The sequence below is a fragment of the Neovison vison genome, chromosome 7 (assembly GCF_020171115.1).
Source record: "Neovison vison isolate M4711 chromosome 7, ASM_NN_V1, whole genome shotgun sequence".
Lineage (NCBI taxonomy): Eukaryota > Metazoa > Chordata > Mammalia > Carnivora > Mustelidae > Neogale > Neogale vison.
This window is the reverse complement of record NC_058097.1, coordinates 196857351-196884782: the sequence shown is the minus strand read 5'-3', so window position 1 is coordinate 196884782 and position 27432 is coordinate 196857351. Positions and strand designations below refer to the sequence as shown.

The following is a 27432-nucleotide window of genomic DNA, read 5'->3' as shown; positions in this document are numbered from 1 at the left end:
TTAAAAGATTTTATTTATTTATTTGAGGGCAAGCAAGAGCAAGAGAGATCACAGAGGGAGAGGGAGAAGCAGACTCACCACTGAGCAGAGAGCCTGATGCAGGACTTGATCCCAGGACATCAGGATCCTGATCTGAACCAAAGGCAGATGCTCAACCCATTGAGCCAGCCATGTGCCCCTAAAAAAGATTAATTCTTTTAAAAAAGAACAAAAAAGACAAAGTCCTTGACTCAGTGGAATATATATTCTATCAGGGAAGACAATAAACCCGTAACGGGATGAGTATTGTATGCCCTGAAGACACGAACACAGACAGAGTGACAGATGGAGAGTGCTGGGGATCCAGCAGGCAACTACTTAGGACCACCAGGAAGGTCTCTATGAAGAGGAGACATTTCAGCTGAAATCTGAGTAAAGAGAAGAGACCAGCCATGCGGAGATCCGGAGGAAGAGCAGTTCTGGGAGAGGGCAGAGCTCAGCAGTCAGGGAAAGAGAAGGAAGGGGCCTGGGGCCAGACTTGAGCGGCTATGGGGCTGTCCTGAGGTTGGAGGAGGGCAGAGGGCAGAGGCATGCACTGCAGGGCTCCAAGGAGTGAGTGCTGAGCCCAGTCTAGATGAAGTCTGAGGGCCGACCCTTCCCAATCTCAACTCACTTGTGGGCCCTCTATGATGCCACATGCTTCCTGAAGGTGACCCCACTTCCTTCCTCCTAATAGCAGTTACACAATCTGAATTGCATTCGGAGAGCTTCCCATCACTCAGGAGCCCCAGCAGGGGTTTACCCTCAACTCAGTTATCATAAACAGTCATCCCCACCCTCCCTTCTTACAGGTTCTCTGGGCCTCGGTTGCTGCATCTGTAAAGTGGGCGGGGCCGGGGAGGGGGGAACCAAAAAAACCAAAAAATGCAAATGGCATTTCCAGTTCTGTTGCTGTTGCTTTGCACTGTGATTGGAAGAAGATGCAGCCAAAGTGGGATGGAGGGATGAAATGAAAGTGAAAGATGGAAACAATTCCTCAGGCTCCGGAGGCGGGGATAGGAAGAGTAGACTGGGGAAGAAGGGAGGTTTTTAGAAAGCTGGGCAGACAGGGACCCTGTGACCCAGGCTTTCATTTCTCCTGTGCAGCCCACGGCACCATGTGACACAGCCCAGCCACAGAAAGGGGAACCGAGAAGAGACCAGAATTTCCCAAGAAGCAGAAAGCTGGACAGAGGCTGAGCGGGACAGAGAGCCGGAGGGGAGGCAGCGGAAAGAGGGGAGGCAGGGGAGGCAGTGGAGGGGCCTGTGAGCCCTGTGGGAGGGTCCCCTCCCCAGAGTGTAGGCCAGGTGTCACAGGGGTAAGGGACTACACTTAAGCCGGGGCGACCGGGGAGAGCAACAGGAAAGGAGGGGGAGGGGCAGAGAGGCGGGGCGAAGAAGGGTCGGCAGCGAGGGCAGCGGTGTTGAGAGGAGGGGGAGAAAGGGTGGGGGGTCGGAAGAGCCAGGGTGGGTGGAGGAGAGAGGACAGAGCCGAGGGTCAGGGCCGGGGAGGTAGAGGCTGGGTGGCCACCGAGGCCGGAGGGGGAGAGAAGGCGAGGCAGAGAGGGGCGAGGGGCAGCCACAGGGGCTGAGAAAGGAGGGCGGCCCGTCCGAGGGTGCGGGGCCGCAGGGCAGGGCCGCAGGGCAGGGCCGCAGGCGGAGGATGGCCGCGCGCGGAGCCCGGGAGGAGCGCCGGCCGCTGGTGGCGCGCAGGCCGCGGGCGCCCCGACGGTGGCGGCGGACCGCAGCGGCCGCGGTGCTGCTGGTGGAGACGCTGGAGCGCGCCGCCTTCTTCGGCGTCTCGGCCAACCTGGTGCTCTACCTCAACGGCGCCAGCTTCAACTGGGACGGCCAGCAGGCGTCCCGCGCCGCGCTCGTCTTCCTGGGCGCGTCCTACCTGCTGGCGCCCGTGGGCGGCTGGCTGGCCGACGCGTACCTGGGCCGCTCGCGCGCCATCACGCTCAGCCTGCTGCTCTACCTGGTCGCCTCCAGCCTGCTGCCCGCCACCGCCTTCGTCGACGGCCGCCGCTCCTTCTGCGGGGAGATGCCCGCGTCGCCGCTGGCGCCCGCCTGCCCGTCGCCCGACTGCACGCGCGTCTCGCCCACCCCGTACTGCGCGCCCACCCTCTACTCCGGGCTGCTGCTGCTCGCCCTCGCCGCCAGCTCCATCAGGAGCAACCTCACCTCCTTCGGGGCGGACCAGGTGAGTGGCGGGCGGGCCGCCCCGCGCGCCCGGCGAGGTCCAGGGAGAGCGCAGGGCCTGCGCGGTTCCTGGAGCTGAGACCGAGAGCCAGCAGCGACCTCAGGCAAACCACTTCCCCCCTTCTCTGCTCCCGGTTTCCTTACTGGAAAGAAGAGGGGGCGCTACGTCTAACAATAAGGATGGCCGCGATGGTAATAACCGTTGTTGGCTTTCTTGGACCATGTGCTGCTTTGAATGTTTTAACTCCTTTAATCCTCTGAACTACCCAGGAGGAAGGTGGTGTTATGCCCACTTTACAGATGAGGAGGCTGAAGTTTCAGTATATGAATCAACCCGTCCAAGGTCACATAGGGAGCAGGTCAAGGGGTGGGAAGGGTAGCTGGAATTCAGGCCCCTCCAGGAGCCCCATCTTTATGTGTCCTAGGGAATCTGGGGGCGAGGGAAGGAGTAAGCTCCTTCCTAACCAGCAGAGCCAGAGGTGGGGTCCCATAGACTGGTTCAGATCCCAGCTCTGCCTCTCACTAGCCATGAGCACTTGGGCAAATATCTCAGCCTCTGAGGCCTTTCTCTCTGCTTTTGGACAGAGCGTGGCACACAGGAGAAATTCAATAAATATTTACCAAATGAATGAGTAAGTGCCTAATGAAATGGCTATATATTTTTTCTTTTTTAGAAAAAAATGTTTTAAAAGATTTTATTTATTTGACAGAGAGATCACAAGCAGGCAGAGAGGCAGGCTTGGGCGGGGTGGGGGGGGGCAGGGAGCAGGCTCTCTGATGTGCAGAAAGGCTGATGCTGGGCTCAACCCCAGGACCCTGAGATCATAACCTGAGCCCAAGGCAGAGGCTTTAACCCACTGAGCCACCCAGGCACCCCTGATATGGCTATATTTTGATAGCTTCACTCAGTGGGATATTAGACAATAAGTTCAAGTAATATGTAGTATGATTAAAACAACCACAGAGGGTGTTAGCAAAAGCAAGGCAGTACTGAGTACAAAATATGATTACAGCCCTTTGAAAAGACTAGGAGTCAGCTAAAATGAGAAACAGGAAAAGGCTGTCACAACAGAACTTGCTGTACTTCTCCCTTATTGCCTCTGTTATTCAAATGTTCTTTAATTGTATTTATCCACCATCATAGAGGGGATATTTTAAAAGAATCATTGCATCCTACCCAGTTTCCATTGTCCTTGCGAAGGACTTACTCATCCAGGCTATTGGGGTTCCTTTGATGACCGGGGACTTGGTGCCCCCAGGGCACCCTCTCCATTCCTTGGCTACTGTTGACCTTCCTTCAGACTAGGAGACTCCCAACATCTGCCGATAGGAATCTCTCTTCTTCCCTTCATTCTACTCTTTCACTGATGTGCACTACACCCCCGGGTGCCCTAGGCTGCCCTAGGGAGTCTGAACCTGACCCATAGGACAAGTTGGAAACACTGAAATGATTCCAGGCAGGGGTGGACATCACTGGATTTGAGTTCTTTAAAAATGTCTCTGGCTGCAGTGGAGAGTGGGTGGGGACAGCAGGAGCGGGTACCCCAAAGCAGTGAGGGACTGCTGCAGAATTCAGGAGGGCAGTTAGATGGAGGGTGTGTGGGTGGGAAGGGTTCGCACCATCTGGCAGATAGCCATACCCAGGAGCCGTGTTTTTAACACACTTGCTGATTTCAGAAAGGGCCATCCATCATTCTTGACAAAGTGCTCATTTTGGGAGAGCTCATTTATATCCTGAATGGGCTGCCTGGTCTTCCCTCTTAGAGCTGCAATTGTCATATTAATTTACATCCAATTAATAAATGGAAATGCCTGCACATAATGGGGCTTATTCAATTTTCCGTTTGAAAGTCAACAGCAAAAACTCTCCTGTGGACATGGTCTTCCCCCTCTAATGCCTAGAGGAGCCCTCAGAATCTCTAAGACTATGCTTCTGTATAGACTATAATTTTACCTTTAGAAAGGCAAAAAAAACCTTACCTTTTCCCCAAAACCATCACAGAATGTCAAGCTTAACAGAAAGGAAAACCAGTGGATTTCGAGGTCTGGTGGTTTGTTGAAAAGGTGACAGACGTAACAGAGTACAGAATCACCTTGAAAATTGACCTCTAGTCTTCGCTGCTTTTTAGAAATGCAGATGCCTGGGCCCAACCCCAGACCTACTGGGGCAGGAACTGAGACCAGGGTCTGGGAGAAGTAGAATCAACCAGTGCTACTGACCTGAACCAGCAGACTGGAAGGGGGCCTGGGGCTTGACAGTTGCAGATTGATCCAAATCCTGGGTAAAGATTTTCAGTCTTTCTGCCCTTGCTGGGGGGGACTGATTTCTTTTTTTTGTCAGGCCAGAACCCGCTCTTGGGGCTGTGTCCGAGACTACCTCTGCTTTCCCTGATAGGCCAACCTTGCTTGACTGGGCTTAAATCAGAAGGAGCAAGAGGAGGGGAAGGGACGGGCCGATGGGTCACAGGAGAAAACTCAGCATTTCCAAATTGCAGAGGAAATTCTCAATTAGACTTTTAACTGTTCACCACATTTAATAATGTGAAATAGACCTGATCTTTATGGGCTTTCTTCTAATTACAAAGGTGATGCATACTGTAGGCCATTCAGTCAAAGACAAAGGAATAAACCAACCAGAAATGAACAAAGTGACATCAAAGACATCTGTTGGGTGCACTTCTTGGTGAAAATTTAAAAAACACGGTGTGCCATGGGCATGAAAAAACAGCTGTGCCAAACTATCTTGATCATTAACGAGTGACTCCCAAGGGAAAGGCTTATTCATTCTATCAACCAATATTTATTTAGTGTCTGTTTAGTGATCAGGGACCAGGAAAGTGCCTCTGTGGGAGAGGGGGTGCAGTACCTCGTGGCAGGGTGCCCCCGGTCCTCCCTTACTCTCACCCCTGCCCTGCAGGTGATGGATCTTGGTCGCCATGCCAGCCGTCGCTTCTTCAACTGGCTTTACTGGAGTATCAACGTGGGTGCTGTGCTCTCGCTGCTGGTGGTGGCTTTTATCCAACAGAACGTCAACTTCCTGCTGGGCTACAGCATCCCCGTGGGCTGCGTGGGTTTGGCCTTCTTCATCTTCCTCTTTGCCACCCCCATCTTCGTCACCAAGCCCCCCACAGGCAGCCAAGTGTCCTCTATGCTTAAACTCGCTCTCCAAAGCTGCTGTCCCCGGCTGCGGCCCCAACACTCTGTCAGGTGAGAAGGGGGCTCTTGGGGAAGAGGGCCACGGAGTGTGAACATGTGCTGTGCTCCTCCGGGGGAGCCATGGGCCAGTTGGAAGGACGTTTGGGGTCAACTCCCGTGGTAGTCCTCTATGACGGCCTGCTGTGCTGGGGGCCGGAGTGGTGAGGGTGACTGAGGATGGTGACCGAGGTCAAGGTGGCGGCAGCGGTGGTGCGGCTGATGGGCTCACTGTAGAAAGTGGGAGGCTGTTCGTGGTCTTGACGGTGATGATCGAGGTGGAGGTGTTTGCTAGCAGCCTCGGTGAGGCGAAGTCGGCGGTGACTGACGGAGGCGGTAGGGCTGGCTGGTGATGGAGACAATGGTACCAGTGCAGGCTGTTGGGATATAACATAAGTAATCCAATGCCACACTGGTATTAAGTGTAAGAAAGTCTAAGAGGGCACCTGTGTGGTTCAGTAGGTTCAGCGTCTGCCTTTGGCTCAGATCATGATCCCAGGGTCCTGGGATGGAGTCCTGCATTGGGCTCTCTGCTCAGCAGGGAGTCTGCTTCTCCCTCTCCCTTCACCCCTCCACCTGCCCATGCTCTCTCTCTCTTCTCTCTCTCTCAAATAAATAAAAATATTAAAAACAAAAGAAAAGGGGTGCCTGGGTGGCTCAGTGGGTTCTCTGCCTTCAGCTCGGGTCATGATCTCAGGGTCCTGGGATCGAGCCCCGCATCAGGCTCTCTGTTCAGCGGGGAGCCTGCTTCCTCCTCTCTCTCTCTCTTTCTGCCTGCCTCTCTGCCAGTGTGTGATCACTGTCTGTCAAAAAAATAAATAAATTCTTTGGGGGGAAAAAAAAAGAAATCCGCCAAACTTGCTCCCCTGAGTTAGCCGGCAGCCCAGGGAGGAAGGTTCTGACCAGCCTCTCACACCAGCTTGCTTCAGCCCCTGTCCTTCCTTAAGTTAATTGACGACTTATGCTAAGCAAACCTGTGTCTAGACCCTGGAACTGGTTACGGAGCCCGTCAGTAGGACCTAGATGAAAAAGGGGCAGCACATGTTTGTCCGAGCTGGTGCACTGTGTTGCTGTGGGGTTTCCTTTTAACAACCCAGCGTAGCCCAGCAGAATGTCTTGGAATTCAGTGGCTGAAGCAACCGTGTTTTCTTACCTGTCACAATTCCGCGGCGACTGGGCTCAGCCGGACGGTTCTTCTTCTACTTGTGATGTCATTGTGTGTGTGTGTGGGGGGGGTCAGTCATCTGGCCAAAGGGGTTAGAACATCCAAGATAGCTCACTTACGTTGCTGGTAGTCCACATCTCGTCCCCCATCATGTGGCCTCATGTCTGTGGCTGGAGCTCCTCATGGCAAGGTGGGTTGTAAGAGAGGGGGCTTTCAAAGAGTGAACGTTCCGAAGGAAAAGAGACAGAAACGATTGGTCTTAGAATCTGATATCGGGCTTGGAGTCCCCGAGCCACCATTTCTGCTCATTCCGTGGGTCAGCCACAAGGCCAGCCTGGATCCCAGGCAGGGGAGCAAACCGGCCGTTGGTGGAGGAGTGGCATCCCACCATGGGAGGGGAGAGGCTAATAGTGGCCATCTTTAGAAATGACTGCACTGGTGTTTCCCTTTTTGGCATCTCAAAGGATGAGGCAAGGCTCTAGATCAAGAAGGGATTAGAAACCTGTCCACAAAAAGGGCAAAGGGGGAAGGTCGCAGCAGTGGTTAATCTATCCTGTTTCCTGACCATTTCCCCAGCACCCCTACCCCTCCGCTGCCTCCGTCCGTAGAGAGAGGGCTGTAATGTTGCCTGTTGAGGAGGATGGACTTGGTGATGGCAAATGGGGGTGCTTTGGGGTATGTCAGATCTGGGCCACCCTCTCTCTCTGAGTCAGGCTTGGACTGGGACTTCCCTGCTTCCCATGGGATGCCGGCACTGAGGCCAAAAGTCCCTCAACACTCCACTGGCTGCAGTCCCTGGTCTTCCTTCCCCCAGACTGCTGGGCTCCAGCTCCAGGAGGGAGGGGTCTTGATCAGCCACCTGTGCGAGAAAGGAGGGGACAGTAAGCACAGTGACAGGGAGTGTAGTGAACAGTTGGCAGGAGGTTGGCTTTGGGGGGAGATCGCCTCATTCACAACGATGATGGCGAGGACGGTGATCACGGTGATGACTGAGAAGGAGATGCTCCTGGTGGAGGGAGGAGATGGGTGGGCTCAGAGGTGACCATTGGTGATGGAGGAGCAAGAAAATTGTGGCCGTGGGGGTGGTGATGGCTGCTACTTTATCTGCTGCCCCCCATCACCCCACAGAGACCCTCAAGTCACCCAGCCGCTGCCTAACCAGAGGGCTCCCCAGCCTGGTCCTTCCCCCCAAGAGGACATGGCCAACTTTCAGGTGCTGGTGAAGCTCTTGCCGGTCATGGTGACCCTGGTGCCTTACTGGATGGTATATTTCCAGGTGAGCATCCGGGTCTTTCGCTCCGGGGCACAGGTTCCCCGGTCACCTGACAGGCCTCCGCTCTCACCATAGAAGCCCAGAGCTTGTGGAAGAGGAGGCAGGGGGTCGCAGCGTGACCTGTGGCTACGCAGGGCCTGGCACAAAGCCATCCCGGTAATGAATAGCATGAGGAACTCTGGAGACGGGTTTGAGGCCCAGTGACCCGAATGTCACCCCGTCTGTCTGGGCCTCCTGTGCAAAACGGGGGACATAGAGGCTCCCCCCCAGCTCAAGAGCAGTCAGATCCTCTGATGGGGCAACGGAGGCCCAGGGTTGCCCAACGCCACATAGCCAGTCAGGGACAAGCTCCGTGCGTTGAGTCCCCCACCCGGGCTGTGTCTCAGAACCGCCTGCAGAGCTTTTGAAACTGATTCCATGTCCCACCCCAGACTGTGGGGGGACGTCTCTAGAAGGGTAAACTTCTTAGGTGAGACTGGTACCCAGCCTGTCTGAGAGTCTCTGCTTCCCGCCATCTCCTCAGGGGAAGGCTGGTGGTGCTGGGGGCAGGGGGGGCGGTGGGCAGCAGCTTATAGCCCCAGCTTTTAGCCCCCAGAGGACAAGGCCTTTGCCTTCCATACCCCCTTCCTAGGAAGCTTGTTGTGCATTTACCAAATATGGGTGTTGTGTAGGGCCAGCCTGCTACTTGGGGTGACACAGAGGCGAGGGGACAGGGACATGAGGAGGGTGTGTGCATGTGTCCGCGGCCGATTCTCAGAATATGGACATCCTCACACACCAGTTGGTGCATAGCTGCTGTCCTGAGCACCCTGAGTGCCCTCACCTGCCCCAGGCCCTCCTGGGGGGATACTCCCGGTCCCCCAGTTTTATAGAGCAGCTAAGAGGGTGATGCCCAGTGTGGCAGTGGGCCCCCTAGAGCCTGCCCAGAGCCATTCCGGTGGGCCAGGGCCTACCCGGGGCCTGTGCCGTGTCAGCCCGTGGGATGCAGCTTGGTCTCAGTGTCAAAGGAGAGCTCCCCGTGGGGACAGCCATGTCATTATCTTCCCCATGTCAACAGACATTTCTCCACACCTCCTCTGTGCCAGGCCCTGGAGACACCAAATGTGAGTCAGACCAGCTGTGCCCAGGCTCTGGGATAAGGCTGCACACAAGGCTCATGGGCCTGGAAGCAGAGAGAAGGAGGCTCCCTGACCCCGCCTGGCTCCCGAGGAGGAAGGAGAATGGGGGAGGGGGCGGGGTTGGTCACATCCCCTGAGGCTGGGAGAGAGGACAGCCGTCTGCCTGCCCCGTGCTCCTTCTGAAGAAAGCCCATCGAGGAGCCGAGGAGCCGGCTGCTCCCGGGCTGAGGGGGAGGTGGCCAGCTCTGGGCCAGTCATGGCTCCGCCCCTCTTGGCAGATGCAGTCCACGTACGTCCTGCAGGGTCTTCACCTCCGCATCCCGAACATTTTCCCAGACAACCCCGCCAACAGCTCCGTGGCTCTGGGAGCTCAGCCCGGCGGCTACAAGGTAAGAGGCCAGGCAGGGGTTCAGCCCCCACGGCAGGCGGTGCAGGGTGTCTCCTCTGTAAACAGAAGGCAGACTGTTTCCACGCCCAGTGGTAGGGGGTCCTCAGGGAACAGGGGTAGGGGGTCCTCAGGGAACATAAAAGCACCTGGAGGATGGGTCACCTTGTGCCCCAGCCCAGGCATCCTGCCAAGATGCTCAGCTGTTCCAGAGAATTCGGGGCCAGCTTTGCTCCCACTCACTGCCGCTCTGAGGCAGCCCTCAGCGCCTTCAAGGTGCACTCGGGTCCCTCAATTTCACCTTGACTTCCCTCACTCTCTGGGACGCCTGGATGCCCACATGTCTGTCTTTCACCAGAACTTTCCAAACCAGGTCCTTGGTGTGTCAAAGACTCATAACATCAAAGACCCTCAGAGCTGAGGGTGTGACATTTGCCACTATACCTTCATTCCTTGCCCAGGGCAGACATCACTAGTCCATCTTCACATGTTTTCATGTGGAGCCCAAGAATGTTCCAGGCAGCCGTTACCCACTGATAGAAGCCAGAGGAACCGATTTGCCATCCTCTGATTTAATCCCATCCCTGACTTACCCAGCGGAGGAAGGTGCATTCCAGAGAGGGGAAAGGGCTGACCCTGGATCATCCAGGAGGCCAGCGCTCCCTGCTCCTGTCCAGGGCTCCTTCTGCACTGCTAGCCCGTCTTGGTTGGCCCCCTCTTACCCAGATCCCAGAAGCCTGGCTCCTCCTGGCCAACGTCGTGGTGGTGCTCATCCTGGTGCCTGTGAAGGACCACTTGCTGGACCCATTACTGCTGAGGTGCAAGCTGCTTCCCTCCGCCCTGCAGAAGATGGCCCTGGGGATGTTCTTCGGCTTTGCCTCTGTCCTTGTGGCAGGTGTGTGGGCCTTAGTGGAGGGACATGGGGAGGGAGGCTGGCTCTGCTTTGGGCTGATGCTGGAACCGTGGGCCTAGGCCATGTACACCCTCCCACGGTGGGTGTCAGTCTTGGATTCCCAGGGGGTGTGAGCTGAAGGGGACCTTCCTCCTCTAGTCCCGTCTCTGCTCGTCAGATGAGGGAACTCAGGCCAAGAGATGCAAAAAGATTTTCTCCAGTGTCGTGGAAGATCCCTGAAGACAGGTTTTTTTTTTCTTTTTCATTCATTGCTATGAATAATGCACATGGCACCCAATCAATGTGTTGGAGAATTTTTCAGACACTCAGACACTAAAAAAAAAAAAAAAAAAAAGAATTTATTATTTATTCTCTTCCTTCTTCTAGTTCAAAATGATTTGAAGCCATTTATGACAAAGGGGTGCTGGTAACAAAGCCTTTCATGCTACTGCACAAACCTCCGTCCCTTTCACTCAGCAACTCAGTGATCCCAAGGTTACTAAGCATCTTTGAGCTCCGTCTTTGCATTGGGGATAGTAATTCGTTCAGCCCCAGAGCAGGACCCGAGTTCTGCCTCATGGAATGTAGTCTAGCCCGAGTGTTGTGCGGATTAAAAAAAGGCGAAGTCTGTGAGACACCCAGCACTGTGCCTGGATTATGAGGAGCCAGGGGAATCAAAGCTCAAAAACCAGGATTGTGTTGCAAGGACGAAAACCAAACTCGGTTTTTTTTCAACCCGTGCTTTAATGCAGTTTGTCCTAGTTCATCCCCATAGCAATCCTGGCTTTTTTTTTTTTTTTTTAAGATTTTGTTTATTTATTTGGCAGAAAGAGACAGTGAAAGAGAAAACACAAGCAGGGGGAGTGGGAGAGGAAGAAGCAGGCCTCCTGCTGAGCCGGTAGCGAGATCCTAGTCTCAACCGGACCCGGGATCATGACCTGAGCTGAAGGCAAAAGCTTAACGACTGAGCCACCCAGGCGCCCCTTATCCTGGGATTTTTATTCCTACTTTTTGCATAAGAGCACTGGGTCTCAGGGAGTTTAAGTGATTTGCCCACGGTCACACAGATAGCCAGTGCCAGGGCTCAGGACTGGAACCTACGCCTTCACCTCCTACCACATCCAGTGTTCATGCCACAACAGCACAGCTGTCTCCCAAGCAATGAAGGGGAAGGAGGTAAAAATAAGCTTGAGAGCCAGGTTAAAAACTCTTCTGGATTTCCCGTGGTATCAGGGAAATGGGGCTAACTGTGATACCAGGTGCTGGCTGTGACATCAAATCCAGCGCCAACTCCTCATCAGCTTGGGTGACCCTGGGCTGGTTGCTTAGCCTAAAATTGTCTTTCTTCATTTGCAAGAATGCATATTAAATGCCCAGCACGTAACAGGCTCTCAAGTAACACAAGCTGTTCCTGTTTATGAGAGCAAAACTGCATTCTTAGCAGTCAAGGCAAAAGTCGAAGAGTTGAAGCTCAAATCTCGGACCTCCAGCCTGCCCCCAGGCCCATGTGCTTTTCCTTTCCTGCCACTAGGTCCCTGGGGACCTCGTGAGTACCAACCACGAGACGAGCTCTGCGCTGGGCTAAGCTTCCGATGCTGGGCCTGGCTACTTATATTCCCCACCCCCCACCCTCTTCCACCCAAGGAGGCCTGGAGATGGAGCGCTTACGGTACGTCCATCGCAATCAGACGGTGTCCCAGCAGATCGGGAAGGATATGTACTACGCAGCTCCGCTGTCCATCTGGTGGCAGATCCCTCAGTACCTGCTCATCGGGATCAGTGAGATTTTTGCCAGTATCCCAGGTACCCCGGCCCCCTCCCCTGCTCTCGCGCCAATGACGGGCTCTGCCTGGTGCTGCCTCGAAGTCGGAGGTCTCACGGGTCCAGCTTCTGGAGTTCATGGGGGTGGAGGAAGGCCAGGTTTTCTGAGTGGGGCTGAGTTCACCCAGGGGAGACTCACCAGCTCCTGCTGTGTGCCAGGCAGTAGACTAGGCACTGGAGGTTTGCAGGTGGTTAAGACATTCCCTACCGACTTCCCACATGGTCCCTGGTGCTGTGTTCTTCATTCCCCATGTCTGTGCGGGTGCTGTTCCCTGTGCCTCAGGTTCAAAGTGAACCCCGCTTTCCCCATCACTGCTGAGCCGAAATGCCAACTCCTCCATAAAGCCCTTTCCGAGACCCCTGGGCAGAGGGAGTCCTTCCATCCTTCTTTCCTTCATCGCTGTTGCGGGTCACTGTGCTGTAATAATGCAGGACGTTTGCAGCCCCCGCCGGGCTGTGAGCCAGAGCTGTGGAGCGGAGGTTGGCTCTTTGCTCAGCCAAGTAGCAGGAGCAACCTGGCCGGAGGCCCACGGCTAGGCTCTTGTGGGACTCACTCAGAACTGGGTAGGGGGGGCGGTCACGAAGACAGTAAACCCAGGGGAGGGCTGTAGTGGTGACTCCAGGGTGTAGGGAGAGTCCCTGGGTCGAGGTGGGGAGCCGGCAGGTGGGCAGGGAGGGCAGAACTCAGCTGGTAGCAGGAAGGATGTTTGCAGGCAGGGGGAACAGCAGCTGCGGAGAGCTAAGCCTTGTGGGGAGTGTGCAGGGGCTGGGGAGGGTCGGGGTCAAACCTGGATGGATGTTGCCATCTCACCTCAGGGCAATAACAGCCCCCCCCACCCCCCAACAGGGGACTATTAGAGTTTTTTTTTAGACAGACCCATCTGGCTGTGTGAGGAGGAAGACAGGAAGCAGGGAGGTGGTTTAAGAGGCATTTGCAGGGGCTGGACATTACTGACTGGGGGCAGCGCTTTGGCCTGGGGCAAAGGGAACAGAAAGGGGGGCCGACAAGAAGTTTCTCAGGTTAAATCAAAAGGATTTGGCGATGATGTTGAAGGAGGGTGGAGAGGGTAGGGGGGAGAGAGGTACTGTCCCCGAAATGGGAGACCGAGGAGGAGGGGCGGCAGAGCAATGTGGGAGGGCATCCAGGCGGAGGTGTTCAGCCAGGGGACTAGATGAGCAGGGCAGAGGCAAGGGGGCACGGGGGCACGGGGGTCATCCTAGCCTCGTGGTGGGCAGTCATGCGGGGGGGGGGGGCAGGATGGAGGCTGGGCGGGCCCCATCTCCGCTCCTCCAGCGGACGCTTGGGTCTCCCCCCGTCCCTCTGCAGGCCTGGAGTTTGCGTACTCGGAGGCTCCGCGCTCCATGCAGGGTGCCATCATGGGCATCTTCTTCTGCCTGTCGGGAGTGGGCTCGCTGTTGGGCTCCAGCCTCGTGGCACTGCTGTCCCTGCCCGGGGGCTGGCTCTATTGCCCTAGGGACTTTGGTGAGTGTGGGGCCCTCCCTGGGGAGTGGGGACCTGGGTGGTGGGAGGCTTGGAAAGGAGGTGGCAACTAAGTGCTTTGACCCCAGGCCCCGTGAAATAGCAGCCTGGACTCAGAAGAACCGGGTTGTAGCCCCACCTCGGCCAGTCGCCCACGTGGCCTCCCCGCCTCGGGCCTCAGTTTCCCTAACTGTCAAAAGGGAATCCGTGTACTCGACAGACCTCCAGGCTCCTTCCTGCTTCTGGAAGTCTGTCGTTCTGGCTGAAGGGTCCCCTTTCTCTGGGGTCTTTGTGTTTTAAACCCCAGAAAGAACATCTGATGGGGACTCACAGGCAGCACAGGACGAGAGGGCTGTCCGTCCACCCACTCCCCACACGGCTTCAGCCGCCAGTCCCTGGGGAGCCCTGCTTGACCCAAATGCCAACCCCTCCTTTCCCCAGGGAACATCAACAATTGCCGGATGGACCTGTACTTCTTCCTGCTGGCCGGCATCCAGGCCGCCACGGCCCTCCTGTTTATGTGGATCGCCAGCCGCTACGAGAGGGTAGCTCAGGCCCCACCTTCGCAAAGCTGTCCCAGCAGGGACAGGGGCTGAACACCCTCCCCGCCCTTCTCTCCCCAGGACACAGACAGTCCAGGCCCAGTGGAGGTTCCTTGAGTTTATTCTGTACCCAACGTTAGGATGAAATGGTTCATAAATAAGGGGCATAAGCCCTTCCTCACGAGCATGGTCCATGATGGGGGTGGGGCAGGGCAGAGGGGACCTGGGTGGGCGTCCTTTGGAGAGACCAGGTGAGGGACTTGGATCCGCAAGCACCAGAGGGTGCTCAGGAGGCTGCCTGGGCTGGCGGCTGACGAGGCGGGGCCAGGCAGGCTGGGGAGGGGTCAAGAGCTGCCCCGGATCCTCTCCATGTAGCTGCGCAGCTCCTCGGGGTCCTTCAGTCCCATGTCCTCACATACCCAGCGGATGTCCTCCTCGCCCGCCACCAGGATGGACTGCACGGCAGGGGCCCCTACGGGCTCCTCAGACGGCTGGGCTGGGGGGGCTGTCGCAAACGTCACGAACTCTACGCGCTTCCGCCGCCCCCCGGCTTCCTTCCGGGCCAGGGTGCTTGAGGAGCTGGTGGTGCCCCCAGAAGGGGCCTGGGCCATGGTCAAGGCTTCCCCTCCTGCCCCAGTCTCGCAAGGGCAGCCCCCCTCCCCCTTGGGCAGGCCGGGGGACTGGCGGTCCAGCTGGCGGCTCAGTTCCTCCTGGTCAGTGCCCAGCCAGACCCAGTTGTGGGGCTGGGGGGAGGCAGGGTCGGTGGCACCGTCAGGAGGCTCCTTGCGCTGGTAGCGCAGCACGAAGACCACACCGTTGACCAGGAAGATGAGGATGGCCAGACAGAAGATGCCCAGCAGAGCGTACATGCCCAGCTCTAGGTCGGTGACCCGCTGAGGGGCAGGGACCATCTCCTCCTCTTCCTCCTCCTCTCCAGCCTCTGCCTCCTTCCCAGGCTCCTCCTCCGCCCGCTCAAACTTGCCCCTCACACCCCCGTTGCCCCCAATACCACCCGCCTCCCATCGTTTCCCTCCCACGCTGGCCTCGGTATCTGGTGAGCTACGGGCAGGGCTGGATGGGAGGGCAGGGGCCGGAGTAGGAGCAGGGGGCAGCCCCAGCCAGGCAGTGCCAGAGGCCAGGGGGACTCGGTGGCGGCCCCGGCGGCAGGGCTCCGGCGGGTGCAGAGCCACGTGCAGAGGCAGCCCCTCGGCCCCTGCCCCACTCACCACCACCCCGAGCTGGGCACCCCGCTCCTCGGCTGGCAGGACGGCACCGGGCTCCTCGGCTGAGACAGACAGTCCCAGGTCATGGTGGTCGTAGAGCTCAGCGGGGGCCAGGGTGTGATCAGAGAAGGACAGCCAGAGGGAGAGGGCCACCTCCTGTGGGGCACACGGACACAGGCAGAGACACGCGAAGGCACGCACGCATGCACACAAGACCACTCCCACAGAGACAGGCCACACGGAGGAGGAGAGATCAGAGAGAAAACAGACACGGGCAGATGGACAAAACACAGGGAGAGAGGGGACGTGTGTCAATCACCTGTCTGCCACTCAGCCCTGGGGTCTGAGTCATCGGGAGGGTCCTCAGAGCCATCTAACCAACCTCCCACTGCCACACTCCAGCCAGCCACTGCTTGATCACCTCTATCCACAGAGAGCTCACTACCTCACAGGGTAGTCCTCATTCTGAAAAACCCTAAGGTGAGGGGTCCAGGTGCCTCCCATCCCCCTGTCATTAACCCCCACTTGGAGATGTTGACCTCATCCCCCTGACCCCTGGCTGTCACCTGCTTTGGGGCGGGAAAGGCTGACTGTGCCCAGCATGTGGCCGTGACCTCCCCAGGGTGGGCAGTGCCCCGGCTCAGGGCCAGTGAGATGCCCATCACCGGCTGCACCCGCAGCTCCAACACCGAGACCTTGTCATCCGTCACAGCCAATGCCTGCTCTCCCAGAATGGAGTCAGTGAGTGGGGAGCGCACCTGAGGATGAGAGGGAGCTGCAAGTTGTGGGGGGCCAGGAGAGGACACAGACAGACCCTCCCTCCGAGCCCCATCCTCTGTACACTGCGTTTCCCCACCCTTTGCCCTCCATACCACGAATACATACCAGGACCCCTATCCCATGCCTCGGGAACAGTTCCCTCCGCTCTCCAGTCCTGGCCCCCACATATCCAACCCCAGCCCTTCATGCTTTGAGGGTGTCCCCCATTACACGGGCCATCACTGGGTTCATACCTGCTCAGGTACACCCGGGGCCCAATCTGACATTCTTCACACCTACCCACGAACATTCTGGGGCCTTGGGTGGGCTCTACCCACCTCAATGGAGGTGACGCCAGGCTCCCGGCCCACTAGGATGCGGCCACCCTCCAGCGAGGCTACGCGTGGGTCCTGCACACGTGCGTGTGGCGCCACAAGGTGGGACACGTCCAGCAGCCAGTCGGGGCCAAGCAGGTGGGTGAGGCGGCGCCCACCGTCCAGCGGGTGGGCCGCGAAGGGGACAAGGAAGCGCACGCTGGCCCGCTGATACTGTAGGCGGCAGCCACGGGCTCGCCGTTCTGCCTCCTCCGCCACCCCAGCGGCCTCGGGTTCCGGTACCCTGGGGGTGGGGGTAGGGAATGGACAAACCCGGGGGCGGGCCGTCGGCTCAGGCTCCGCCCCAGCCGCGGAGGGTCCCGGCCTCTGGAGACACGCAACTCCTAAGGGACGTGCACAGCTGCCCCTCTACTGTCCCTCTACGTGTGGGTGCCCTGCCGCAGCCCTGTTCCTAATTGGTGCCTTTGCCTGTCCATCAGGCCGCCCTCCTCTTGCTCCTAATCTGAATTCCTGTCTCCCAGGGAGGTGGAGAGACCACCTCTGAGCGGGGAGACCTTGGGGTGCTCATTGTCCAGAAGGCCTGGCTCAGATTCCTGAGACTGCCTCACCATTGGGCTCTGGTGGGACCCTCTCGATCTTTACTGAGCTAGGTGCCATCTTAGGCTTTGAGGACCCAGGAGTGAACAGAACAGAGAAAATCCCCACCTTTAAGGTCTTACATTCTCAGAGAGGAGAGTGAAGGCGGTTGGGGTTAATCAGGCGACCCAGTAATTAGGAAATGATCTGGACTTAGGAGAAGGGGGAGAGGGAGCGTGGAGGTCCGCGATCACAAAGTGGCCAGAGGCCCGTTGGTGACAGGCAGGTGGGTAGGAGGAACCAGAAACAACAGCGCTGTTTTTTTAGACCCCAGGCTGAGCCCTTGGCTGTGTTCCCTGCACCATCTCTCGGGTCCCAGAGCGACTTCACCAAGGCCTCCACTCACCCTTCAGCTGCGCCGGGGACCCTCCAGCCTCGGACCTGCTCCAGGGTGGTGTCGCTCAGCTCCACGCGCAGGGGCAGCAGCGGGGCCCACACTGTCAGCCGCAGCGAGGCCCTCAGCCGGCGCCACCAGAAGTCCACCCGCACCCCGCGGGCGCCCCGGCTCTCCTTGCCAGACACAAACACAGCATCACAGGTCTCCGACACCTACGGGAGGGCAGGAGCTGGGCTAAGCCTTGGAAGACAGGGCTTCGCCATGAGGGGCAGGGCTGAATTTCATTCTGCATTTTACTGGCATGTCTTAAGAGTAGGAAGATTTCACCAAGGGGCACGTACGTGTCTCAGTCGGTTAAGGGTCTGCCTTTGGCTCAGGTCATGGTCTCAGGGTCCTGGGATTGAGCCCCATGTGGGAGCCTGCTTCTCCCTCTGCCTTTGCCCCTCGCCCCTGCTCATGCTCTCTCTCAAAATCTTGGAAAAAAAAAAGGGGGGGGGGCGCTCACTATGCCTCCAAAATTCAATCTGGAGGAACCAGCCATTCCTCAAGTTCACCCAGGGCTCAGCTGGGGAAACCAGCTACTTGCCTACAACAAAATCTTTCTCTTGGTAGTGGAGAGTTCAAACCCACGCATTTGGCTCCTTGTTAGTGCTGACCTCTGACTTTTGTGTGGGAGCCGCCTGGCAACCAACTACAGGAAGGTGGGCAGAGGCAAGACAGACCTACCCACCCGAGAGCCCTTGGAGAGAGTCACTCACATAGGGGCAAAGTGCCTCGTAAGTGGCAAGACCTATTTTCCAAACAGGCAGCCAGGAGTTAGGAAATGCAGGCTCTGTGTTTCTCCTCTTAAAACTTCAAAATGGAGTAAGTTGCCTACCCTTTTTTTTTAATCTCATGGATCATTACAAGGCTCTAATAATTACCATTTTTAGCATCCTATAAGTATTACATTGCATTAAAAGCTGCCGTGGCTTCAGCTGCTGCTCTCTGCTGCTATAGTGTCTTAAGGTGATTTTAATTCATCTTTTTCCTTTTTTAAGAGAGGGAGAGAGTTGGGGAGGGGCAGAAGGAGAAGGAGAATCTTAAGCAGGCTCCATGCCCAGAACAGAGCCAGATGTAGGGCTCAATCTCACAACCCTGAGATTTTGACATGAACTGAAATCAAGAAGTGGATACTTAACCAACTGAGCCACGCAGGCACCTCTGGGAGCTTCTAATTCTTACAACAGTCTAATATATTTCCATTTTAAAACTTAGAAAACTGAGGCTCAGAGAGGTGAAGAGACTTGCCCATGATCACACAGCTAATTGATAACAAAGATGGGTTTTCTCCTCTCTTTCTTTCTTTCCTAGATTTATTTATTTGACAGAGAAAGCGAGAGCGCACAAGCACGGGGGAGCAGCAGTCAGAGGGAGAGGGAGAAGCAGACTCCCCACTGAGCAGGGACCCCCCCCCAATGTAGGGGCTCGATTCCAGACCCCCAGATCATGACCTAAGCTGAAGGCAGATGCTTAACCAACTGAACCACCCAGGCACTCCCAGAGATGGGTTTCAAACTAAAATTTGTGGGTCCCAACATCTATACTCTCCCTCTTTTTTTTTAAAGTAGGCTCTAGCTCTGTGTCCAACATGCGTCTTGAACTCAGGACCCCAAGATCAGCAGTCACATGGTCTACTGACTGAGCCAGTCACGTGCCTCCAAAGTATGCACTGTTAACCCTCCCACATCGGATCATTTGTCAATGAACGTGGAGGTGCCTAACCTGGGCTGCTGGGGTGACACAGCTCCCACCGGACTGTGGAGAGAGGTGGTGGGAACGAATGAAGTTGAATCTGTGGCTACCCCCACGAGGTTTCTGGTGTGAAGAAACAGCTGTTCTCTTGGGGACCCGAGTGGGGAAGGGGCTCGTGCACCCCCGTGCACACAAGGGTATACTCACACGGGGCTGGACACGCTACTCACCTGCAGGACCTGGGTGTTGGCTGACTCGCAGCCGATCTGCTCTGTCACCTCCACCAGCGCCCCCCCGCTGTCCACTGTGACCAGGCGCACGGGCACACGGCGTGGCTCTCCAGTCAACAGAGCTGTGTTCACCAGCTCCTCGGCCTGGGGATGGGTGGAAGGGGTGCAGGAGGAGCTCAGCTCTTAGCTCTTCCCCTCACTTGGGCCCAAGGCTGGCCAGGCACAGGAGGGGACTCCTTACCTTGGCCAGTGGGACAAGGGCTCTTATATCCCGCTCTGACACCAGAATCTCCCACACCATTTTGTCCTTCTCTGCTTCGGGGGCCTGGCCTGCATACTCCAGCTGCCATGTGACAGGGCGAGTGACCGCCACACCCCCACTCGTGGTATTCTCCACCAAAAAGTCCACCCACAGGAACTCTGATAGTTCGAGGGGGTTGCTGGCCGGGAGAGAGAGAGAGAGAGAGAGAGGCTGAGCACTTGCTAGTGGCCAGGTGCTGTTGTCAGCACTTCTAGATTGTGAGCTAGGTCCTAGGATAACCCTCAGTTTGCTGGGGAGAAAACAGAGGGACGGAAGTCATATAACCTGCCCAGAGTCACAGAGTGAAAAGTGGCAGGGCTGGGATTAAACTCAAGCAGCCCGGCTCCAGACCCCCAGCTCTCATACACCCTCGGCCTCTAGAAGATCCATGTAGCCACTTTGCCACCCTCCCTGGAAAGCCTGCTTGCCCTCCTGCCTCCCTATTCCCCCTCCACTCAAATATCCACCTTCCACAGCCATTGGGTGGTGGGGGAAGGCATAAAGCAGCCGGGGTCAATTTCTACCCAGGAGGAAGAGTCACTTCTCAGGCCCAGGACTGGCACTCGACCCCCTGAATCATAACCCTTGCAGGTTCCTTTGATCAAACACTGGCTGGGTGCTTGCTCTATATTTTATTTTCACAGACCCTAGGGTGTATATTATCATCCCCACTTTACAGGTGAGGAAACTGAGGCTCCGGTCGGGAGAGGAAGTTACCGGGGGAGGTTAACCAGCTTGCCGGTGGTTATTCATCCAAAATGTCAGAAACAGGATTCAAACCTGAGCTACCACAGTCATGGCCTTGGCCTAGGCTCAGAGCACCAGTAAGAGTTCATAAAGTTTAACCACAGCTGAGCTGTTTCTGAAATAGTAATGGCCCCCAAAAGGGGACCCATTTCATGTGCTGTGGGAGACAGGGTGGCAGCTGTGAGGGCTGTGACTGAGCCGTCAGGATGGGCTGGCATCCCCTGGAACTAGATCATAGACACTTGCTGTCCGGGGGCATGGATACACAGTAGCTGAATAACTTTGCTGTACTGGGGCATAGATACACAGTAGCTGAATAACTTCGTTGTACCCAGACATGGATACACAGTAGCTAAATGAATTAGTATCTGCTCTGTGCTGCTTCCTTGAAGGAGTGCTCTGTGCATGCTCAGATGGGAGTAGGGAGGGAGGCAGCCCGGGAGCCCCCTTCCATTGGGCCCCAGAAAAAATCTGCTCTCTCCTTTCTCTGGCACCCAGGGACAGAGTTGCCCACCTGGAGTCTGGCCCTGTGGTTCCGGCACGGTGGCAGGTGATGAGGGTTGTATGGTGCTTGGAGCCCTTAAAGCGGTCCAGCTTGGCAGTCCAGAGGCTGGGCTGGGCTGGGCGGGCAGCCGTCACATGCAGCCCCTTCTTCACCTTGATCCTGGGAAGGGGACAGAGGCCCAGTGTGTCAAGCTGGGTGCTGAACCACGGACTGAATGAGGGACACAAGTGTCGAAAGACATTGGCCTTCTGTCTGGGCTCCCCAACTGCGCTCTGAATATTCTGCTCACCGTCCTCCGGTCCAGAAGGACCCCATCTCAGTGCAGGTCAGGACACAGAGCTCTCCCTGCCTCAAAGACCCAAGCCCACAAGGTCAACTCTAATCCGGGCATCGAAGCCCTCCAGGATCTGGTGAAGTTTTGTCTTTAGCTGTGACATCCCTCTGTCACTCTGCTTCAGCTACACCAAAAATTCTTGCCCCTCCACACAGCTCATTTACGCCTCTGAGTCCTTGCTCAGGCTGTGCCTTCAGCCCACCCTGCCCTTCCTTTTTGTGACTGCTCATTCTTCAAGCCTCCAGCAACTCAAATACTGTTTCCCTTAGAAAGCTTTTCCAGTGCAGGATGAATTTCCCCTTCCCTCCAGCCCTCACCCAGGCCCCACCACACCTGGGACCTCCACCAGAGCACATAATCCAGTGCGTGCCATATAGCTCCTTTCCCTACCGCTGGGGCCCTGTAGCACCAGGTGGGGACTTGGCCTTGCTCCTCTCTGTAGCTCCAGAGTAGAGGGAGACACAGGGCTGGGCACGTTTTAAGTGTCTGAGAAAGATCTAATGAGTGTGCAAGTGGGCACAGGAGAGTGGGAGAGGCACCTGACACAGGACACACACAAACCCAAACATGGGAGAGGAGATTCATACTCTGCAAATCCTTGTCAGTGGAATTGGGTTGGGGGCCACTTTGGGAGAACTTCCTGCCGGGAGGGACACAAAAAGGAGGGCCTTCCTGTGGGGAGGAGTGAAAAGGGATGTGCAGCCAGGGGGCAGGCGGGAGAACATGCAGATGAACTTGACTGGAGCAAACACAGTTCCTGGGGCATTAGAGCATTAGCCACTCCCAGGTACCGCACTGTCCAGTTTCCAAGTCCTCTCCTGTTTTCCCTCCCTGGAGCCTCACAGCTGCCCTTTGAAGTAGGCCGTGTTAGCCAGGGGAAGGGGAGCTTCCTATTTCTGACTCCGAGTTCAGGGCTGTGCCCATGGCCAGGTCTTGCCGGGCCTGGAAAGACTGGGGTGGGCCCGTGTTTGCAGAGATCAAGGATTCCAGTAAGGACCCCTAAAGGAGAAAGCATCTGTCCAGTCTCCCTGCAGAAGTTCCTGCCTTCAAACCGCCGCCCCCGCCCCCAACCCTTCCAGGAGCCCAGAACTCACCGCAGAGTCAGGACATTGGCTGTGAAGTTGTGCCGAAGCAGGACGGTGGCACTGAAGAGCTGGCCGGGCCGCACGGGCACATCAGGCACCCGCAGAGTCACCGCCTCGTCCAGGGGCACCTCCTGGTACTGCGGGGGGTCCGCTGGGCGCAGCTCCACACCACCCACTGGGAGGGCCTGTTCCCTGGGGTCCTCCTCCCCACCGGGGCCGCAGCCCCCAGGGCCCTCAGCGGCGGGCTCCAGCGTGTAGGCCAGCTCGGCCCTCGTGGTGGAGCCCTGGGAGAACCAGTGGGAGGGAAACTCCAGCTCCACCACGCAGGCACCTAGGGAGGGCTGCAAACACACAACGGCCGGCCATGGTTGACCCGGGGCAGGGGAGTGGTTTCCAGCACCCACAGCAGGAAACGCAGAGCTGGAGGGGGTTCATGAAAGGCAGGACCAGCACGGGCCAGACACATGTCCCAGGTGACTCAGTGACTGGGGCTGGGTCTCTGAACCCGTCCAAAAGCCACACTTCGACTTTGGGGGACAGTCTCATTCCAAAGTGAGCCAATCCCAATGCCTCCCCCTAACAATGCCCCAGGATCACCTGGACAACATCTCAGGTTTCGAAGAATCCCGAAGCCTGCAAAATACCTCTCCCTGGCGGATCCCGGCACCAAAACAGTGCAAGATGCAATTATAAGAGCAATTCTAACAATAACGCAAACACTTGCTGAGGGAGTACTCTGGGCCAGGCATTGGCATTGTACTAAGCTATTGCACTCGTTTCACTTGTTCTGTATTCCAGCTCCACATGAAGTACGATCTATTATCACCCCATTTTATAGATGGGGAAGCTGAGTCCCACAGAAATTAAGTTACGTGTCCAAAGTCGTATACAATAGCCCAACTTCCTTAAGGGGCCCTCAATAACCCTTTCAAAGGGTCCCCATGAAAGCTAGCAGAGCGGGAATGGAGTCAGCTTGTCTGGGACTCTGAAACCACCCAGAAGTGGTAAGCTCTCTCTTCCCTCGCCCAGGACTACCCTCTGGCTGGCACAGCAGGTAGGGCAAGCCTAGGTAGGGCCTGTCCACTCACCTGGAAGTGGCAGGCGCGGTGAGCAGTGCCTGCGGGGTGTGTGGCGTGGAGCCGGGCGCAGGGCAGGCTGCCAGGCCCTGGTGGCCAATCCTGCCCTTTGAGGTGGAAGAGGACTCGGGCATGGGGCTCCGCTGGAGTCACGGCCGCTTCCACTGACACAGCCCGCACATCCCAGGGCACTGGCCGTTGGTGGGGCTCAGTGACCCGTGGTGGGACCACCTGGAGGGAGAATGGGTTGCTCAAGTGAACAGGGAGTGCAGGGAAGGAAGACCTGGAAAAAGGGGATCCCAGGCTTCCAGGCCTGGTGCGGCAGAAGAGAGCATTTACAGGCCTCAGTTTCCCCCTCTGGAAAATGTGGAGCACAGCTGGAGCTGGGGAAGAGCCTTGAGCCACACACAAGCAGACCTCAGCTCTGAGTCCTGTTAGCCTGGGAGTCAGTTCCTGGGGTCCTCTCCTTACCTGCTGAGTGGCGAAGGGTGGATAGGAGGCCCGGAGAAGCGGCTGGGCCCTGGGCCATGGCTGCAGGAGCAGAAAGGTCTCAGATCGGGAGCCCAGAGAGGAGTTGGTGGGTGGATAGTGACCCACTTGCTGCACACGGAAGTGCTCAGGGGCGTCAAGGAGCTCCAGGGCTGCGGGCAGGTAGACGGGGCCCAGGGGGTCCTGGTCACAGCCCACTGCAGAAGGAGAAGGCGTAGAGATGATGACAGCTCCAGAGCTGGCCAGGGCTGAACTAAGCTCCAGCCTGGGGCACAGTAGCGGTGGGCAGTGGAGGAAGTAAAGGTTAGAAATGTTCCATCCCCCCAGGATGTGGGGGGAAGTTATCCCATTTCACAGAAGGGGAAATGGATCATAGCACAAGACAGGACCAGGATTTGAATGTATACCCTGGACCAGATGCCAGCTTCCAAACCTTTCCGTCGTCTACCTTCCGTAGGCTCAGGCCTTCCTTCCCTGAGGAGAATCTTCTCAGCATCCCCTCCCCATCCCTGCCCTCTACCTACTTGCCTCTGGTGTCAAGCCATCTGGGGGGCACAGTTCTCCCCAGACAGGGTCTGCGTAGTGAGATGGTGATGAGGGGAGCTTTGTAGAAGCAGAGACCCTTTCTCTGTCCCTGGGTCCTTGGCCAGACTTATCCGGGCACCCACCCTCCCTCCTCTTCCATCGTCACCATGGAAACTGCACACTGGTTTCCTAAGCTTGCACCCTTCATCTCTCTCCCAACTGGGTACCGAAGTGCAAAAATGGGATTGGGATTGGGACTTTGGGGGAGGGGGGGACCATGACCCTGGGGAGAGCCAAAATATTCAATGAGTAGGACAAAGGACTCCTAAGACCGTATTTGGTTTGTACCAACTATTGGTTAGCCCTAGTAATAATAAACACTTTCGGATACTAACTATATGCAGATGACTATTTAAGACATTTACATATATTAACTTCAATTTGTGTAATAACTCTGAGAACTAGGTTCTATTGCTATGAATTCCATTTTATGGATGTGAAAGATGAGGCTGAGGTTAAGGGACTTTGCCTGGGGTCCCCCACCTGGAAAGTGGGGAAGCTGGGAGTCAGAACTGATATTACACCCAGAGGGATACCCTGCTTCTCCCCGTGGCTGTTTTCAAGGGTGAGCACTTCCAGCCTCACTCCCCAGACTGTGGGTCTCTCCCCTCGCCCTTAAGGTCATGTTGTCTCCTTAAGGAAGCCCTTCTTGATTGCTTGCCCTCCCAGAAGTCCCCTAATTGCCTCATCTGAATTGGTTGTCTTCCTGTCTATTGACAGGGGGACTTGTTCTACTCATTCTTGAATCCCCCAAGCTGGGCAGCTCTCCCTGGACAGGATGTTCTGGGAGCCTGGAGGACTGCGTTTACATCTTAATTCTGTCTCAATAAAGCCTGGGTCATTTAACGTCTCAGAGCCTGAGTCCTCACCTGTAGAATGAGCATTTAACGACAACTGTGAGTAGGGGAGGGCTTTGTAAAGTGTGGCGTGCAGTCTGGAGGAGGGGTTATCGCTACTGAATAATGGATGTGACAAGGCTTCCCTCAACTCTCTGTGTAAGAGGTTATTAGGGCTCCTGCTGGGTCCCCTGGGGAAGGGAGCAGGTGGCTGAAAGGAGCCCTAGAGCCAGCTCCCTCTCTGCCCCATCCTGGGCTGGGGCACTTCACGGTTTCAACCTCTTTCAAGATGTCCCCATCAAGGAGCTTGTATCTGAGACAGTCCACACATCCTGCCCCCAAGTGTTAACAGGTGAGTGACTATGGCTTCCTGGGGGCAGCCCTTGACCTCCGTTCCTCCACCTGTTCGACTGCCTGGGTAATTACAAGACGCTCTGTGGCCTGACTCCCACGGACTCCCAGCACTCAGTGCTCAGCTCTCACGGTGAGAGTGAAGGGGGCCTAGAGAAATCTTCACTATCTGCCACCCCCCACCCACCCACCCAGTTCTGTGGTGTCATCCGCCTGGTCTGACCCCCATCCTGGGCACACGGGAATCGCTCCCCCTTCCTCCAGTGATAGGGATCCCCACAGAATTCAGGAAGGCACGGTTGGGGCAATCCCGGGAGATTCCAAGGTCAGATCGCTCCTGGGGGCAAGGGGAGGGCGGCTAAGCACCTCGCAGGTCCCAGGCAAAGGGGTTGCTTCCCAAGCCCGTGGGGGGCGGGTCGATGGTGGGTGAGTGGGTGGGGGGAGGAGGCTAGGAGCTCTGTGGACCGCAGACGAGGGAGCTGGTGCGCCTGAGCCAGGGGCAGCCGGGTTAAATGCCCGGGCGGGAGGGGGAGCTCGCGGAAGGTGCGTGGGCTGGCGGTGAGAGCCCCGGACTGGCTGGTGCTGGATTAGGAAGAGTTGCCAGGTTCTGGAAGTGAGGGAAGCAACAGAGGAGCTCGACTGGAGGGAAGATCCGTTTGGGGGCGGGGGGGGTGGTGAGACCTCCGGTCCCCAGGGCAAGCTGCGGGGCGACCCGCTCCGAGCTTAGTCCGGGAACCCGCAGCTCCCGGCTGGCCGCATCCCTCCTAACCGGCCCGGCCCGGGCCCTAGCCACCCCGGGTCCCGCCCATCCCCTCCCCTCCCTCTGACCTCTCACGACGTCCAGGGCCAGGGCCACCAGGAGGCAGAGCCAGGGGCCGCAGGGCCCCCGGGGAACCCATGCCGCGAGCCCCGCCATCCCGGCGCACATCCTTCCCGCGGAGGGCGGGGACTAGGCGGGTGGCTCAGGTGGCCCCCGCCCGCCCGGCATCTCCCGCGCCCGCTCCGCGCCGCCCGGACCCGGCCGGCCGGATCCCCGCCGCCGCCCGCCCGGTCGCCTGCCCGCGGCCGCAGCTCCCAGACAATGGAGCGGGAGCCGGAGCAGGAGGGTGGGAGGGAGGGAGCGCGGCACAGGGGCTGCCCCTCCGCCCCGCCGGGTCCTAGTGCCCCACGGATCCCCAAGCCCCGAGCGCCCCCGCGCCTGAGGTCGGGAAGAAGGCCGCTCCCCTAGAGACTGACCCGCCTTACTAAGAGGGCCTCGAGGCGTTCGGCTGGCTCCCTCTTGCCCCGGAGGAAACAGCCACTTCCTCTGCCTCATGCCCGTCCCACAAGTAACCCACCTTTAAAGGCATCGCACTCCGGACTCTGAACTGGTATTGGGGAAGATGGGGAACCAAACTGCGGGGGTGGAAGGGTGGAAAGGCAGAGAAAGCGGCCAAAAAGGGCTGGGTGACAACCACCTGGGCCTGCCCTGACAGAGCCCTAGGCCCTGCTGGTGGAGGGAGGTCTCGCGCGGAGTTCCTGCCCAGCCCCACCCCTGGGAGAGGCCCCTCGGCCCCTGAGGAAGTCCCACCCACCAGGTCTGGCCTCTGGGCCCAGCCCTGGCTACCAGGCGGTTAGGAGAGGTCCAGACGAGGGCACCTAGCAGCACATTAGCATCTCCGTGGAGGCTTAAAAAGAAAAAAGCAAAAAACAAAAACAAAACAAAAAAACCAACCCACCAAAACAACCACACCTGGGACCCTAGAAAACAACCGATTTAACCTATGGGCCAGTTTGAGAAC

At 57.2% G+C, this 27432-nt stretch overlaps 2 protein-coding genes across 2 annotated transcripts; one reads left to right on the top strand and one right to left on the bottom strand.

The window, feature by feature from the left end:
- Window positions 1–1681: 1681 nt before the first annotated feature.
- Window positions 1682–14272, top strand: SLC15A3 (solute carrier family 15 member 3). The gene is made up of 8 exons (XM_044260333.1): window positions 1682–2221; window positions 5138–5427; window positions 7706–7853; window positions 9247–9357; window positions 10080–10248; window positions 11890–12048; window positions 13394–13549; window positions 13988–14272. The coding sequence occupies exons 1-8, from the start codon at window positions 1682–1684 to the stop codon at window positions 14140–14142; spliced, it is 1728 nt and encodes a 575-aa protein (XP_044116268.1). The 3' UTR covers window positions 14143–14272.
- Window positions 14192–26647, bottom strand: TMEM132A (transmembrane protein 132A). Its single transcript, XM_044259398.1, has 11 exons — window positions 26480–26647; window positions 23862–24076; window positions 23403–23621; window positions 22324–22655; window positions 20905–21054; window positions 19584–19782; window positions 19343–19486; window positions 17388–17590; window positions 16409–16688; window positions 15878–16069; window positions 14192–15467 (listed from the first exon to the last, which is right to left on the bottom strand). Exons 1-11 carry the CDS (start codon window positions 26577–26579, stop codon window positions 14433–14435), a joined length of 3069 nt encoding a protein of 1022 aa, XP_044115333.1. The 5' UTR covers window positions 26580–26647; the 3' UTR covers window positions 14192–14432.
- Window positions 26648–27432: the final 785 nt, after the last annotated feature.